Source organism: Pinus tabuliformis, chromosome Q, assembly GCF_031772625.1.
Source record: "Pinus tabuliformis cultivar Carrire ecotype Pingquan chromosome Q, CPIR1, whole genome shotgun sequence".
NCBI lineage: Eukaryota > Viridiplantae > Streptophyta > Pinopsida > Pinales > Pinaceae > Pinus > Pinus tabuliformis.
In genome coordinates this window covers 765498053-765516521 of record NC_142296.1, presented here as the reverse complement: position 1 = coordinate 765516521, position 18469 = coordinate 765498053, and the positions used below count along the sequence as shown (strand labels likewise).

The 18469-nt window shown below is 38.3% G+C and overlaps 1 protein-coding gene across 1 annotated transcript in view; it reads right to left on the bottom strand.

Moving 5' to 3' along the window:
* The window catches only part of PFD3 (prefoldin 3), an 86563-nt gene extending 68787 nt beyond the window's left edge, over nt 1-17776 (bottom strand). Inside the window, exon 1 of the mRNA XM_089385215.1 lies at nt 17348-17776. Coding sequence (XP_089241341.1) covers nt 17348-17469 — 122 coding nt within the window. The 5' untranslated portion in view covers nt 17470-17776. The remainder of the gene's footprint in view (nt 1-17347) is intronic.
* Between the last annotated feature and the right edge of the window lie 693 nt (nt 17777-18469).

Sequence of the window (18469 nt, the reverse complement as noted above, 5' to 3'; positions counted from 1 at the left end):
GCTGCAAAAAGAGTTCTAAGGTACTTGAAGGGAACTCAAGACCTTGGAATCAAGTATACACAGGTGGACGACTTCAACTTGATTGGATACTCTGATTCAGACTTCGATGGAGACAAAGAAACTGGGGTATCTACTTCAGGATATGCTATGAGTCTTGGATCAGGAGCTGTCTCCTGGAGATCACGCAAACAATCAGTGCCAGCAGATTCCACAACAGAAGCAGAATATGTGGCAGCAGCTGAAGCAACGAAAGAAATTGTGTGGCTCAGGAAAATTCTTGAAGATTTGCAGGTAAAACAAATACAATCAACTCCACTCATGATTGATAACACCTCTGCAATAAAGTTGGCCAAGAACCCAAAGTTCCATGATCGTACTAAGCACATCAATACTAAATATCATCTGATCCGACATCATGTTGAGGCCAAAACAATCCATCTCCGTCATTGTTCCACAAACGAGCAAATTGCAGACATCTTCACCAAAGCGCTTGGAAGAGAAAAGCTTGAAAGATTCAGAACGATGCTTGGACTCACCAACATCCCTTCAGATTAAGGGGGGGAATGTTGACACCTAATCCTCAACGGATGGGTGAACTGGACAGTCATCAAGAAGATGAACTGATCCGTCATATTTATGTATATAACTGATAGTTAGCTAATGAATAAATCAATCAGTTTTTTCTTCCGCTCATTCATTCTGGAGTTACCCTGGCCTGACATCTATAACACAAGATTTAGGAGCTTGTGATAGGACCCTTTTGTGAGGGATAACATCTTACTCATAGGAGAGATTTGTTACTCCCTCTTTCCTTGGTTCCTTTCTTCAGCTTCCTCCATCTTTCCAATGATATGAGCTTCTTTCTATAAGCATTGAATCTTAGTTATACTTATTCGGTCTACTTGAGGACCAAACTTGTCTTTCCTTTCTGCACATGTTCGAGTTCTTTTAACCTTCAATATTTTTGCCATCAACTTGCCTTTCTCTATCTAGCATAGAGACGACAAATTGTTGAATGAAGTAACCTTCTTGTTCATGGACAATTGTTACCTTGCTTATCAGTTAGAACGATGATGATTATCTTCCTTCCTAGATCTTGTAGATGGAATCTTATGAAGATATCCTACATCCTTTGATACCTTTACTTTCATAAAGATTAGATTTCATGTGACCTTCTTTATTGCACCTTCAGAGAATGAGTTTATCATCTACATCACTTTGGTGTCTCCAATATTGCTATGTGAGGGGATCTTTCATAAGCATCCCTTTCCATAAATTCAGAAGAGACCTATTGATATGTTTAATGACTTCAGCTTCTTAGAGGACTATGACTATCCTCCTTCATGCAAGGAATCTCGATGACCCATCCAACCTATAGATATTCTTGTAATCATGAAATCTTTTAACCAAATTTAATTATAGAATGATTACTTGTCATGTGAAGATGAAATCTTCACCTTGTTGAAGCAGATGCATTGATGCTTCCTCCAGATGAGATCCTTGTTGTACTGATAGGAAGATTGCCTTCTTTGCCTTCGAGTTACTTCGACATATACATCTGACAAACTGTTGATGTACTTGGGATGGCACTGCATTGTTATTACATAAGTAGACCATCGAACCTTGTATGCAGCATTGTGTAGAATCATAGAGTATTGAGGTCGCTTGCCATGATGTATAGAGACCCATTAGTTAGAATTGCTATATCATAGGACTTCTTCATTTTATATTGAGTATTGTTTATACAAACTTCTATATATATGCCCTTGCATCAAGCTCTGAGAATCCGAGATGCCGAGACTGTTCCTTTTATAGAAAGGATTCAATCCGAGGTTGACATCTTCATATAGTGGCACCGAGATTGTGAGTAGAATGGGACTTGTAAAATAAATGTAATCTGGCTGTGTATATCCGAACTGAACTGCAGTATGAGCTCTCCTAATCGAGTCTTCTGCCTGTGATCATTTGCATCTTTGTCGAAGTTTTCTAAGGCTGGGAATGTGGGAAGAATCTGAGTATAGGTCATCAAGTTGAGAGAGACTGTAATTCAATACTGTGACATTGTATACTGCTGTTGTAGACTGATCCTTGAATATCTCTTTTAGTTGCCCTTCCTTTGACTTTAGCACCTTAGCTCTGATACCATGTTGAAGAATCTAGGGCAGTTAGCATTAGTAAGATTCTTCGAGACTTTATAACAATTTGTGAAGTGCTTTTACAATTGATTTTAGCTTGATCTTCTTCTTATTATTAGCATGTGTGTTTACTTCATCAAACTGCTACCAAAAAAAAAGAGACAAGAACTCAAGAAGTTGGCATTCTGCCAGGTCCAAAACCTCTCCCTCTTGGAGAGGAAAACCCACACGTAATTCTTCTTATAGAGATTCCAATTGACGAACACCAAGACCTTGACCCTTGACCTACTAGGCCACTCCAAGACCAAGACACCAATCCTCTTCTTTGTCACTGCTGAGATCATCATCATTGTTGTACCATTGAGGCCATCACTACTGCATCATGGAGATCTCCATCACTGCTGCAACATCGAGATTATCAGTGTTGTACCACTGAGATCCTTACTGCTCTATACTCATCGAGATCTTCATTTCAACAAAGAGATCTGAAATATTTATATATAGGAGAGCTGCACTTAGTTTACCGAGATACTGATCTTCTCCATTGAGGTCATGACTGTAGTTATACTAAGATCATACTTATGTCGAGACAGTGATCAGTGTCTTATAGAGTGTATCATCTTCATCTTTAACATGCCTAGACAGTGATCAGCACTGAGGTCTTCATCATCATATCTATACTGGGATTGTGACTGTCTTTCTTACACCCTAGACTGTCACCACCGAGAAGTAGAAAACTGTAACTTTCTTCCTGAGATTGTACACAAGATTGCAAGGGTATCCGAGAGGTGTCTTCCTGTAATGCGAGTTTCAGACTTCTGTACTTATCTGAGAGAAACCGAGGTCTTGTAATTTATCCAAAGTTTCAGAGATCCGAGATTCCTGTTTCTCCTTTTCTGCGCAGACCTTGACTGGGTATATAATATATATAGTGGTTTGCCCCTGTATTTGAGCCAACTTGTCCATCAAAAAGATGTGGCTCCATATGTGAGCCAACTTGATGTTAATATTCATTTTGAGGCCGACTTAACTGTTTTCTTCATCATTTTGCCTGCAGTCTTCTTTGGAGGATGGTGCTTGTCTTGGAGGGCTACTTGACACTAGGTTGACCCATATTCATTACATAAATGCTCAAGAAGAACTCTTTAACATAATTTTGACTCTTTGACTTTCCTAGACCTATGGAAAGAGCAAGAAACTCATTCATATAATTTATAAAAATAATATTTCTTTTTCTTGACAAGTACAGAGATCAAAATTATATTGGCAAATACCAAACCTAGTTACACTTTTCTTCAACAGGAAGAACCTCACTTCACTTGGAACACACATCGAACTCAAGTTATCTCGGATTCTAAGAAAGAAAAGTGAAGCTTGATCCAGCGAAAATGTGGAGGAAGACAAGCAAACCTCTGTGGAAGATAGCGAAGGAGAAAAAGGATGTTGAATTCAGTCTCTGCCAGCTCTCATGTTCGAGTTCCTTGGAAGAACTATGGTTTTCGCAGTCATCATTGTGCAGAGAATTGGTGTGAGTTTCTGGCTGGCTCATCATTTGGTAGGTTTGGTCTTGGGTCAAGGTCAAGGAAAACCCACAAAATCTCTTCTTATAGAATCTGTTTAATGAAGACTTCCAACTGGTGTTCTTGTGTTTGCATTGTGACCTTCTATTGGCATTTGTCTTCGTGACAAAACAGAACTAAATAACAATACCAATGCTCTCAGTTAACTCACAAGAAAGTGTCAAGAATTACAGAGAAAACAAGTAATAAATTCTATATCTCTTTGCCCTAGATTTCTCAACATGGTTTCAGAGCTAGGGCTTTGGACAATGGACAGAAAGAAGATCAGTTTCGCATTACTACACCTCAAGAAAGATCGATTTCCCTAGATCGAAGTTGTGAAGGCAAGTTTTGGGCAGTTTTTCAAAGCCCTAATTGCAGAGATTAGGCCACAGGTCCTATCAAGGATAGTGAAGGTACTTAAAGAGCATTTTAGCTCTGTTTCAAGAGACGGAATGAATAAGGGAACAACCCTCTCAAGACCGCACTCTCTGGCAAGTATTTTGGCTTCTCCATTAGCCCTAATCTATGATTATACGTCGCAGACCTATCCACAGGAGATCAACGTCATAAATAAGTTCATTTATATGGAGTGAAATGCTAATCAATCTCATCAAAGCAAGCCGCATTCTCTGGTATAGAAGCGAAGTTCAAAAAGTCCACAAAAATTTCCGAATCTCTGGTATGAATATCCTATTTCTGTTACAAATTGTTCTGGGTATTAGAAGGTGTCAAAAGCCTATCTAGAAGCCCTTGAAAGAGACAAAATCATCTATGGTATGGTTCTGTACATTTGTATGCCCTAGAGGAAGTGGCAAATCCTCTTTATACCTGAGCATAAGGTCTATTGTATCACTGTGTATGAAAGGAGCAAAACTTTATAACATTAGGCCCGAAATCCTGAAATATAACTCTGTGGTATGTAAGTGTCATTTTGGAACCAAGTTCTGCATACGAAGTTTTGATCAGGGATACCAAAGTTCTGAATCATAGTCACATTGAAAACGAAGTTCATATCCTGTCTTTCGAAGTGCAAGAATTCCTGAGCACGTGAACTATTTGAGAGAACTTCTTGCATATGAAAAACAGAGCTACAATTAATCTTACGTCAAGGAGCCGAGACCTCCTGTAGAATCTAACCATTAGCTTTTTCATCAGTCCTGGGCATTCGGAAGTCAAGAAGAATCCTAGATCAAACTAGATGAAAGACAATCTGTGTCTTTGAAAGGGTGTATTCATCAGTCGCCATCATTGATAAAAGTATACACTGACCTATGATAATCTCTAAGATATGATATCCATGACTTATACCTTCTTCAGTGACGTAATCAGCATATATATATATATACACAGTTTGAATATCAGTTGAGCTGACCTGTGGAGATTTTTTATTGTCATTGGCAATATTGTTATTGAATAAGGGCTTCTATTGAAACCCTAGCCCTAGGGTATAATCATCAATGAAAAGGATACACATTTGGTCACATTGAAAAGGAAGGGAAGCTACAGGCAGAAGATGAAGTCACATCTTTGTAAGAGTAACACTAGAAAGTGCTAAATAATTTTGAGTTATTGACAGTCAACACTCAGAAAAAATTATTGAATTTGTAGCTACCAGTCCAGTGAGATTCGTGCATTTCAAGGTGGATTCAGTGGAAGAATAGTTTGTAGGGTCACAATATTGTGATAATCTTCTCTTTGAAGGAAGGTCCTGTTTACCTCTAGTCTGTTCCATCATGGAAAGGGTTATCATTGAAAGAAGTTTCATTGACTGACATCCTGGAAACTTCTAGAAATCCTTGGATAAATGGTATATCATTACAGATAGCTCTTTGAGATTTGTGAATCACTGATAAACAAGCAAAAGGGTTGTATGTTGGAGCAGGAAAAGATCAAGAAGGATATCTTGAGTTGATGAACACCTTGAAGGAAAGCCTATGAAGAGACCATGGCATCCAAAAGTGCAGGTGACTACAGGTATGTAATCATAAGGTATGTATGGCATATTTCTGTCCAACATGAATTATACTAGGTTTCATTGATTATATGGGGTTTGTTAAAATTCTTGACTCTAGTAAAAACCCTAGTCATATAGAAACCATAACCATTGGTTTTTAGGGTTTGTATACAATCTAGGGCTCATGTCTATTAGGCACAGATAAGGTTGGAACCCTTGGTCAAGGGCTGGCACTTGAAAACCCTAGAAGTACAACCTTTAAGTCTCATGGTAACCTTAGATTGACAGATTGATATCATGCTTTTGTTATTGTATACTTTGCTTGGGGCTAGATGACTAGCTGAGATATGTTCCGTTAAAGACTCTGATGGAGATTGAAGACCATGAAATTGATGAAGACATGATATGTTGTTGAGTTTTGCACGATCCTGCTATATGGAGAAGTTTCATGAAGGATATGATGACTCCATTAGGTTGTTGCCTTGGTATTTAGTCTGAGGAGCTTATGTATATCATGATATCAGATATGATAGAAGATTGCAGATACTTTGATGATCATGTCCCGGTAAGATCTCTTTACAGATGTTCAAAAGGGAGCCATGTTTGAGCTCAATAATGATTAGCTCGTGAATATGCAAGTGATAAAGATGATGTCACAATGAAGGGCCATCATAAAAGGTAACTTTGATTTGATGTTCATTTTAATTTTTGAAATCATCTACTTAGATTGGGTTGAAACAAGGCTATTGGACGAAGGTTGTAGAAAGTTACCTACAACTAGTACTCATGTGTTTCGATGAAAGATGCTGAGAGAAGGATGACTTGGAAAAGGTAGTTGTATGAAGGATAGCCAGATGTGGACTAGAAGATCACTTTCTGATGAGGAGAATGATGACATGACTATTGGTTCAACCCTATGGTTCGTTGATGGAAAGTGATGGAAAAGATGGTCCATGCCCTACGAAGAAGTTTTAAGCTCCACGACGAAGAAAGTTGAAGTTCATGACAAGATGCAAAAAGAGGAGCCCTACAAGCAACTGTAAATAGTAAATACCATGATCTCCACCAAAGAAGCAAGTTAGTTGTTGTTGGAAACAAGTCCCTAGATAAGAGGGAGCTTAGGCAAGTCCCTTGGTCAAAGGGAGCTTGGGTATATTCCATGTATAGGAATGATGAAATTCCCTAGTTGAGAGGGAGTGACGAATATGGTCCTCTATTTCATGTGTCATGCAGTAAACCAGGACTAACAGTTGTAAGTCTTAGTAAAGGCCATGAGAGAGAGATAGACATACCATTCTTGTCTTCATGTTGTGAAGAAAGAATGGTGGATTGGGTAAGCACCTGGTTCTCGATACTCTTTGAGGATGTGGTAGGGCATCCAATAGGCAAGAGTAGTCAAAGAGGAAATTCCTTGAGGATGTGATATTCCAAGACAAGAAGAGTACTAAAAGGACATACCTTGTGAACATCCAAATGGGGTATGTTCCTTGAGAGAATGATTTAGGTGTCTATAAATCATTGGCCTCTGTTAATTTTAGGCAACAATGGAATGTTCTATGCTTTAGAGAAGTTTTACTTCAATTTCTTTACTAGCCCAATATCAATATTCAGTTTAGCAATCACATCAACATGATAGTAAAATGCAGATAGAACATAAACATAAACAGTGGAAGACAAGCCAAGACAAGAGGACACAAGATGTGGCACCAGCCAGCGACAAACCCTAATATGGGGAAACCCTTGATCAATTCTTCTTTTAGTCTTCAATAGTTCAGCAGAGAGAGATAACACAATTTACAAATTCTGATAATTTAGAACAGCAGCAAAAGAGCACTAACCAGAAAAGTCAACTCTGGTCAACAGGTCAGATTTGACCCTCAAAGATTCGGTCAACTTCAATCAACTTCGGCCTCCAAACAACAAGATGAAACAGCGCTCAAAACAACTAAATTCTTCCTAGTCAAAGTCTGGTCAAACAATCAACTTGCAGTCAGCCCTAACCACAGTCAACACTAGTCAAACAGTCAACAAATTGCCTCAATTTCTGTGCCCAGAAATGCGGCCTACCCAATCAGAGATAACCTTCACAAAAACGCAATCAAATAGGTCAACGCAGCCCAAAACAGCCTTCTGGAAATTCAGTCAAACCTAGTCAACATCCAAAACAAAAATTTAGTTGTCCTTTCCTTCGCACGTGCGGAGAGATAAGCTCCCCAGAAATCCATACCCAATCAGATGAGGGGAGAGAGAGATGTGTGAAGATGAGTGTGTCTAAATGAGGATGAGGCATCATGTATTTATAGGCTAACGTTGAGGATGAATCGATGTGATTGTTGGGCTTCTGAGCCTACATGAGTTTGTTGGCCGACCTTGACAATTTGTCCATAATCAAAATAAATTCATAACTTCATTTGTACTTGTCATATCGGATGATCTCTAGATCAATCCTACACCTCTCGGAGAGAGGAATCAAAGAAAAATATCAACTGTCATAAATAAGATGACCCATGTGGAGTTTGGCCCTAGTTGCCAATTTTAACAGTCTCGTTAACATTGTGCTCTGATCTTGTGGAGAGATAGAGTTGTTAGTCAAGGGCCTTGCTATGTGACAATGCTAGTTGATATGATGAGATGCAATGAGATATGCTGAAATGATAGCTTATGAGATGGTTTACCAATCTGACTCTTCTTATGAGAATGTTTCAATGGAAGTATTGTCTTGTACATGTGCTCAATTATGAATACCTCCCTAATTAAGAGGGAGTGTTGAAATGTAACTAGTTTCGGTCTTCATAATTGTACTTGAGTCTTGATGTAATTATTGATGTACTTGACAAAAAAAAAATGTGAAAAGGAAAATTATTATTATTGAAAAATGGGTTTCTTGCCCATCATGTTGTGGTCCTAGGTCAAAGCACCCATTGTGTGCTCTAGGGGTCTTGTTGTTAAGTCAAGATTCAAGGTCATGATGGTCTAGTCCTTGGAGGACCCATGTAACAAGGAAAAGAAAAATTATTGATGTAATATCTAGAAGTCTCCAAATGATGAATCAGCCTAGGGAGGTCTAATTTGCTATCTTGTAAGCCTATATAAAGGAAGAACCTCACTTCACTTCGGACACACATCGAACTCAAGTTAGCTATGATTCTAAGAAAGAAAAGTGAAGTTTGATCCAACAAAAATGTGCAGGAAGAGGAGCAAATCTCTGTGGAAGATAGCGAAGGAGAAAAAGGAAGTTGAATTCGGTCTCGGCCTGCTCTCATGTTCGAGTTCCTTGGAAGAACTAGGGTTTCCACAATCATCATTGTGCAGAGAATTGGTGTGAGTTTCTAGTTGGCTCATCATTTGGAAGGACTGGTCTTGGGTCAAGGCCAAGATCTTGGAAGTCTTCATGGAACAAATTCTATAAGAAGAGATTGTGTGGGTTTTCCTCTCTAGGAGAGGTTATGGCCTTGGCTTGCAGCCTACATCTGGTGTTCTTGTGTTTGCATTGTGACATTATATTGGCATTTGTCTTGACGATAAAACAAAACTTAGAACTAAATAACAATACTAATGCTCTAAGTTAACTCACAAGAAAGTGTCAAGAATTACACAAAAATCTAGTAATAAATTATATATCTGTTTGCTCTAGATTTCTCAACACTATAGATGAAACTATAGGTGCTCCAGCACCTCCCTGTGGAAGAAGTGTTCACCACCTTTGAGAGCACCCGTATTGCCAAACATTGTAATTGTGGAGTAGCACCACCATGCATGTGCTACCACTCAAGAGAAAACAAATCCCCTCAATCTCTAACTGCATGGTTGGTCCCAAAGGCACCAATGCAAAGGATGTACTTGCTCAACTATCTCCATATGGTGTCACACTCCTCATTAAGTAATAAGGACCAATTTCTATAATGTTGTCATATAACTAACCTGAGCCTCTAGATCTTGGTGTGGTTTTCTCTTCGTCCCCCACTAGGTGTTGATAATGAAAGTCATGATACATGATAGTTACTAGTATTTAGGTGTAAGAACATATGTTAAGGCATGTGATAGAATGTTTAGCATTTTCCATCATTTTTCCACCTCTTCACTAATATAATTATACAAGTTTACATCTTGAGGCTCAACATTGTCTTTAATCTACTCCAACATGCTATCCATCTGCTCATGCACCTCCCTAATTATTGATCAATCTAAATCTACAAACTTGATCATGTGATAAATTGGTTTGGTGAATTACAAAACATATCTAACTTGTGGCCAAAACTTACTGTCAAGAATATTGTCCTTCACTATATTAGCATCATCTCTATCAGTGCTCATGTCATAGATGTATCACTCATCATCAGTGCACCAAAAGTTTGTCTCACCTTCAATAGGCGCCTAAAAGGTGAGGTAATAGCTAGCAATCTAGTTTTTGCAATCTTAAGCAGTTGCAACTTAGAGTAAGTGTGATCAAAATAATAGACCCTTGTATGCCCTGTGACAAATTTAATGAGTTGATTCCCTCTCTTGTATAGCTAATTAATCCATCCACGTTCTCTACGCTTGACAATATCATGCATCGAAAGGTTCAATGTGTGCACCAAACACCCAGATCAAAAGATGTGTGGATAAGTCCACCCAATGTTTTTTCCTGCTCCCTTACAATTTGTTGTGTTGTCAATGATTACTTGAACCACATTAGCAGCACCAAAATCATTAATTGTTTTCAATAGGAGATTTGCAATGTTTTAGGAAGATGCAATGATTGAAGAGAAGTTATACGTTATAAGCAACATGGCATTGCTAGCAAAAACACAAAGAACATTTTTCAAATGTTGGTTTCTAACATTTGTCCAACCATCTGATATATTGGATGCCTACAGTCCCCCTATTCATCTGTAAACCATGCTAAAGCTCCATGAAATTTTGTTTTTCTAGGTCTAATAACAAAGTTCTAGCTTTCTCATAGTTGGGGCTCTTGTATCCTTTTAAGGCTTCATTGATGACCTTAACGAAATCACGCCAATACGGAGAAGCGAAGCACAGTGAATGGTATAACAAAAGCACAAAGAAACAACAACACTTTTTCATCCACCTCATCCCTCCCACCAATATCGTTATATCTATTGTTCTACTAGATTCAAAGGTTCCAGAAGTTCCAAGAGGATATGAAGATGTATGGCCACCACCACCACCAAATCTAGAGGTTGCATCAAACTGATTTTTTTTCTTACCATGTTTTTTCTATGTAGTCTCCTCTAATTTGATGTATTTTGCCTTCGTTCCATAGATACCTTAGGGCAAATTGAGATCCCTATGGCACCTTTATTCTTATCACTCTCCATTACCCCATAAAGATGCCTCTTCGCACAAGTATATTAATCACTATAAGGTTTTCCTTGATGGCAATCATGAGGGCATAGAAATTTAATAGTTCCACCACCTCTCACTCCCTCAAGTTTTGTCACAAATCTCCACAAGGGTGTCGATGAACCTTTCCCCCCCTGTCTTTCATTAAGCTCTTCATCTACTTCCCCTTCAAACCCTTCCAAATCATCATACATTGGATCATTATGACTATGAAAACCAAAAATGGAATGATAAACCAAAAGTACACCATTTTTGTCAAAGCTTAGATTGACAACTTACAGTAAAATGAGGAGAAAGATGGAAAGAAAATAAGGGAATTACGGTTTGCACTTACCACTTTAGTTCCTGAAAAGTTGAGGTAGATGACAGTCTTTGTTATCTCCTCTTTCTTCACTCCTCCAAGCTCAACTTTGCTCTCTCCTTCAAGCTCTTACAAATCTACCCTCAAAAATCTGCTATCTCCTTTGGTCTTTTCTCCTCTCTTCTAAAAGTTCAAGCAAATGAGATGAAATAATGAGGAAAAGAGAGGGGGAGAGGGATTTTAACCTCATCCTCACTCTCCCCTCATCCCTAAACCCACCCTAGGTCCCACCCAAACTCAAGAATTAAGATTAAAAAGAATATAAAATTTGAAGTCCACGGGGAGCATGCAAGTGTATCCAGAACCATGCGAGAAGCGTGTCGAAACCATGTGGCCCACATGCATGATCATGTATGGAACTGTCATAGTTCCACAATGGAAAGAAGTGCAGGAAAAACAGGAAGTGTGGTTCCTAATTTTCAGACTGTGGATTACCAGACGATCCTATAGCAGTCCCGTCCAGAGCAAGGTCTTGACCCCCAAAGTCCAGACTAGAGGGGGCGATCCTACAACCTTGATGATGATTAAATATGGCTAATGAAGATTATGTATCTAGGAAAAAGGTTGATAACATGGCTAAAGATGTTGGAAATATTACTACACATGATAGTCAACCTTGTAAAGAAAAGATGAGGGAACAAAACGACGATCAAGAGGTTGGCGAATGGAACTTATGAGCCTCTAATGGACACCAATTGATCCACTAGCATCCAATAAATTGATGGTAGCCATAGAAGTATGAATTTGGTGTGCTCATGTTGCATAGGTGTTGAAGGGAATTTAAGTAAGAATTCCCTCAGTTGAAATTTGATATTTGAATTGATATGTTTATTTAATTTGAATGCATTTATGGGCATGATATTCCAATTGGTGTGGTAAAGGGATAAAACCTCAGTAATATATAGGATGTTTAATTTTTGAATGCATTCGTATAAAATAAATATAATGTCATGCTGTATTGGTTATGTGTTAATAAACAATCCAAATCAAGACATATATTCTTGTTATAGAAGTGAATGCCAGTAGAGCTAGCCATGTGTGAGGCCATAATGTGGTTAGACATGGAAAGACTATAGTGCTACACATGTGTTTATTGGTCTCCCTACTTGTATTATTATCTTAGATTGTAACCTTCTTGCCAACACTGAGAACAACTATAGAGGGAAAAGGTTCCCAGGGCACTATAAAGCAGAGAAGGGAAATGCCTTCTAGTATGTACAAGGGACTATTTAGCAAAGAAGGGGTATATGGTGCTACACATGTGTTTAATAGTCTCCTTACTTGTATTAGTCTTAGACTATAACCTTCTTTCCAAAACTGAGAACAACTATAGAGGGAAAAGGTTCCCAAGGGGCTGCAAAGCAGAAGAGGGAAATGCCTTCTAGTATGCAGAAGGGACTGTTTAGCAGAGAAGGGGTATATAATATATACCTAGTATTGTGTTGGCTAAAGAGAAAGGTGTCCATATGGTCAAGCACGTATTGGGGAGGTGGTTAGACGATGTGTCGAGATGTTGGCTAGACCTTCCAGTTCATCATGGTGTAATACATGATACGAGAATATGGTATTACAGAATCATAGCAAGGATGCATTGAGTAGATGTGCATGAGTAGTTAAAGTGTGCAAGTTGTAGATATACGCACATACATGCCGGTATATATGCTTGATTGCATTATTTGAATGTATTGTATGAATGCATGTTTGTGTTATATTTCGTTGAAATTAATATGTGAATGATTGAAATGATGGCATTGTTACTCACTCATGAATTTGAGATCATTTTCGGAGTTGTTGTGGATGCAGTGTAAAAACTGCATGGCAAAGCGGTCATATTTGGATAGACTAGATGAAACCTGGAGAACGTAGTTATGGAAAATAACGACGGATAAAAGAAAGAAAGCTCAGGAAGAGGGCCACTGGAACCCTGCAGTTGCAACAAGTTATTGATCAGAGATTGGCAGTGCATGCCTAGTAGCAAGTTGACAGTCTCCTTTCACATGAAAACCTTAGCAAGATGGATCATTCAAGGGATTGTCTAGTAGAGAAGGGGATTCCTGAGCCTGGAAGGAAGAGTGTGGCAAGGACGAAGCAACTTACATGAATAAACTTGCTACGGGGAAAATCCCTATGGCATGATGACCAAAATCAAGAAGGTTGTGTCAAGAGAACAATGAGCTAAATTCTTGTTGTGGCAGCTTTGTAAAACAAAAAAATATCTATACACATAAGTATTGAATTATGATTGCATACTAATTCTTTTTGAATACATGCTTACATTGTTAAGTTAAGAACTCCTATGAATAAGATAATTGCTACATAATGATGTCAGATGGATATAACATATATGTTTTACTGATGGTTGTTATGGGAACAACTGAAGAATGAAGACATGAATTGAGTACATGGAAAGAAGAACACCAATACTGGCATTCTTCCAAGGAGGGGGGAAGAATGTGATACCTATATGAGCAATTATACGAGGAACTAGAAGCATACTACCGGCTACAGACATTATATATATTGGACAAGAAGATCACAGTGTTCGGGATAAGGTCCAATGGATCCACCACAATTTGAAGAAGTAGCATGGAAGCCAAAGGATACAATGTGGAAGGAACATCCACATTGGTTATAACAATTATGATGTAAAATTATTGTATATAATGGTGATGTGCACCGAAAACAGTGCAAAATCAAGGGGAAGGGGAATGTAATAGCCCAATTAAATCCCCAAAATAGAAATGTATATGTATACATGGTGATGTGCACCAGGGATGGTGCAAAATTTAGAGGGAGAGGAATGTAATAATTTGGTTTGATCCATGGATTAGAAATGTGTAAATGTGTATATGATGAATGGCTGAGAGCCGAACAATGTAAACAGTAATATGTAAATATACAATGAACAATAATAAAATACATCATTGGTTGTAGATGGAGAAGAACAAAATACATGAGGGGCTATGATTCCACGAGAGAGGAATGGAAGGGGGGACTTAGAGGGCTCAAAGGGGACCAAAAGCAAAAAAGATTAATATTTTATCCTAAGCCTATGCCACTTACCTTATGTTATCCTGTTTTGGAAGACACGTGGCTCATTATAATCATGCAAATATATTATATGTATTTTGGTTATGTAAGAGGAATTGTCCACCATTATGTCTCGAGGAGATCTCAGAACCTGTGTGTGGGTTGAAGAGTGACATGTATACTGTAATGAAATTGTAGGATTGATTACCATAAATCCATGAAGAAATTGCATGCCGTGTGCATGAGAAATAATGGCAATTAAGTAAACTAATTACAGCTGAGAATTCATGAAGTCCCCAGCAGAGAGATTTCCTAGCCAGTCTATGCTGGAGCCCAAAAAGAAAGTGGAATAGCCGAGGAACTGAATGGCAGAGAAGGGGATTCCATTCCTTGGGTTCTACAGACTAAAGAGGAAAGAGAGCTGGTGGAATTGGGATTGTTGTAAGAGCAAACAAACTGTAAATTCTGGGAATTGGGCTGGGTGAGAGAATTAGGCCAGCCATAGGAGAATTCATCCTTGAGACTCATAGAACTAGCTCAATGGTGCCGTGTTGTAAAAAGATTATGTGTAACAGAGCCTACAGTCAGGTGGAATGTCCGACATCTGTACCCAACTGGTGAATCGTTCCAGAAGTTGTGTATTTGTGATTTATCTGTATAAATGTTAAATTAACACTACTTATGATATGAAATGAATGTTTTTCTGTTGTATGCATAAGCCTGCATTTGTATCTCTCAATGATATAATGGTTACTGTATGAGATGCACTGTCATGTTACATGCTCTAAGTAAATTAATAGCAGGGAAAATGAGGAAAGTGGTATCAAAGCTGTAGAATGGTTAATTCATCCCAATTAGATGGATGGGCATGTGATAAACTGACATCAGAGTAAAATATACAGTTGGTGCAGGAAATTTTGAAGTATTCCACTGCCCCAACAGTACAGGGATGGTTGGGTATGCTGCATTTTTTTCTTTTTCACCCTTATTATTTCACTCCCCCTACCGTAACCACTCCAAGTACAACCAGTCTAACTGGTTGTGAATTGGCCAGTTCAGCATTGAACCAGCCCCCCGGTCCTGCTCAGTAACCACTTCAAGGGCTAGCTGGTCTCGATTGGTCCAGACCAGATGGTTCAAATCCTGATAACACTGGTCTTAATATTGAAAGACTGTCATTCCCTGACTTCATAGTGAGGACAACACAATTCCACATTACTCAAGACTTCCTTCAGGATTTTTCAATGAGAAATCAACCTTCAATTTCTTTTAAATTGTTATTTTGACAGTTACACTTTGCAAGTTGATGCAACCACTAAACCTGTGTTCAAGAGATTCTCCTCCTTTTTTATCACCGAAAGTTAGCAAAAGGTTCCCTTCTCTTTCTCTTAATAGAATGAATTCAAGATACGTCAAGAGTCTACCTCTCTCACACATAATTAGTACACAAAAATATTCTATCAGTGTAAGATTAAAGGTCATTCTATATTTGATTTCATTTTCAAACACTAAAAATTAGACCAACCATTGCTACGTTATTTCCCATCGGCTAACAAGTTAGCAATTAACGAAGCACATTCATACATATACTTACTAGGACCACATGCATATGCACACTCAAAAGTGAAAAGAATCTAAACGATTTTATCGTACAGTGATTATATGGTGTTTACTGTTCCTGTCTCCATATGTCTATCCATTTATGCAAATATACACGTGTTTAATCCTATACCACGTTTTTGATGAACTAAACAAGATCACTAACTTAAATATAGAAGTTGGCTTACTTGCAAATTACAGTCATCAATTCATAGTCGGTAGTAGTAGTAAGTACTACCATGAACCTTTTGTCCTTCAGAAAACCTTACCCCAGGTTATGAAAATAACTTAGTAGGATAACCCCCTAACTCCATCCACTAACCTAGACAACAATGCATTATCAATAGTAACTATGGTCCTGATTCAAACAATTAATCACAGCAAATAAGCCTTGAACAAGGTAAGTCTCATAACATCAAAGTTCAAACAAGTTGAAGAAGGGTATTGCAATGGGACAAAGTCGTGACAACTTTGATCCAAAAATGGATGGCACAAGCCAACAGGGCATTGGTTTACTGGCAAGTCAATGAAGTACCATGCTCTCCGCCAGGTTTTCGTTTGTTGTGGTTTGCCACACCCAAATGGCAGCATTGATCCAAAATGGATGGCACAAGCCACTGGCGTATTGGTTTACTGGGAGGTCAATGGAGTATCAAGCTGTCCAACAGAGTTTTGTTCTTGTTGTAGGTTGCCACACCCAAATGGCATGAGTTTCAGAGGGCTGAGGGCAGATGTATGCCCTGGGAAATTATTACATAACATTTACCCCTCAAACTTGGCACTTGAACCAAAAGAATATGTTTTTATGCGATGCAGGCAAGAGGCTGGTGTTTCTAAGAGCACTGCCAACAAAAAGGAAAAAAAATGGGAGGATGGCACAAAAATAGACGGGCTCCGGCATATGATCGTTATCAATGTTGGGCCTGTTTATAAGTCATCACTATGCCTCCTAAACCTATACTGTTTACAACGCAAATGTGGTTGTTGAACTACTCTATCCAATAGTAAACCCGCTGCCAGGAGCTTAGCAAGAGTTTGTCATCTCTGACTTTGTGAATTGAGCAAAAAGAATTAAGAAATAGGCTTGGTGGGAGTTACATCAGACACTTGCCACTTCAGTTCCTTTATTTTCCATACATAGAAAAGCATTTTGCGCTGATGAATTCGCTACCAGTGCTCAGCTACTTAAGATCAAATCGGAGATAACTACCAGACTAAGTTAGACTGGAACGCTTCCTAGGCTTTATGTGGTAATCAAGATCTTAGGTTGGGTGTCCTGATCATGATGTTTAGAAACCAATTATCTCGAAAAAATTGAAAATCCGACAGTAACTTATGAGAAGGTCTCGGCATGACCAACCTTTCTTGCAGGGTGTTGAGGGCGGAGGTTGCATCAGAACCAGTCGTTGTAAGAAAAGTTTGCACGTCTTCAACAAAGGCAGCTGCAGGAATACCCCTCCTTTCTGAAGCAGAAGTTGCCATCTCGAGAATGATCCGAATATCCAATTAGTTAACCACCCACCAGGCGTAAGGCACTGATTTAGGAACCCAGTCTGCCTTAGAAAAATGTCCCCAAATTTGTGTAGGGTGGAGGAAGAGCACAAAAGGAAACGGAAACACCAACCCCGGCTGCCTTAGAAAAATGTCCTAAATTTGTGTAGGGTGGAGGAAGAGCACAAAAGGAAACGGAAACACCAACCCCGGCTGCCTTAGAGCACAAAACGAAACGGAAACACCAATTGAGTGAATAGAGCGAATTGAAGGGAGGTATCTATTTGGCTATTGCTCTCGGCTACCGTTTGTTGGCTCGGGTTTGTGAGTGGGTGGGATGCATTTCAGCGGGTAAAATGATAATAAGTTAAAATGAAATTCAAATGCCTTAAAATGATAATAAATTAAAATGAAAATTGATAATAAAAATCTAAATGTAAATTATATTATACCATAAAATAAAATAAAATAAAATAAAAGTTAAGGGAAAAAATTATATCCATATAAAGCTTTTATATTGTTTTTATTATTATGCTAGTTTTGTATTTTATTTTTTTTATTAGTTTGTTATTGATTAAAAATTTATGTTGTTTATCTATAGTTTAATATTGGGAATTCAATTTTTTTGTTATTTTTTATTATTATTTAAATGTATTTGTTTGTAAGGTGGTTAGTTGAGGTTTTATTATAAGATGTTTAATAACTTTTATTTTTATTAGTTACTAATAAGTTCTATTTCTATTAGGTGTGACAAAGACATCCAATAATAATGTATATTTGTGTGTTGATTACCACAGTGCACACGACCTACAGAGTTGACAGGGACTGCTATGAGAGCAGACACAGAGCAAAAGAATACAATAACTATTACTCTGGAGGAGTATAAGCGGATCAAGAGCCAAGGAAAGCACTGACTTGCAGATACGAAGTCTAAAGCCCTAAACCTGAAGCAGAACCTAACCCACAGAAGAAATCAACAGCAAATTTAACA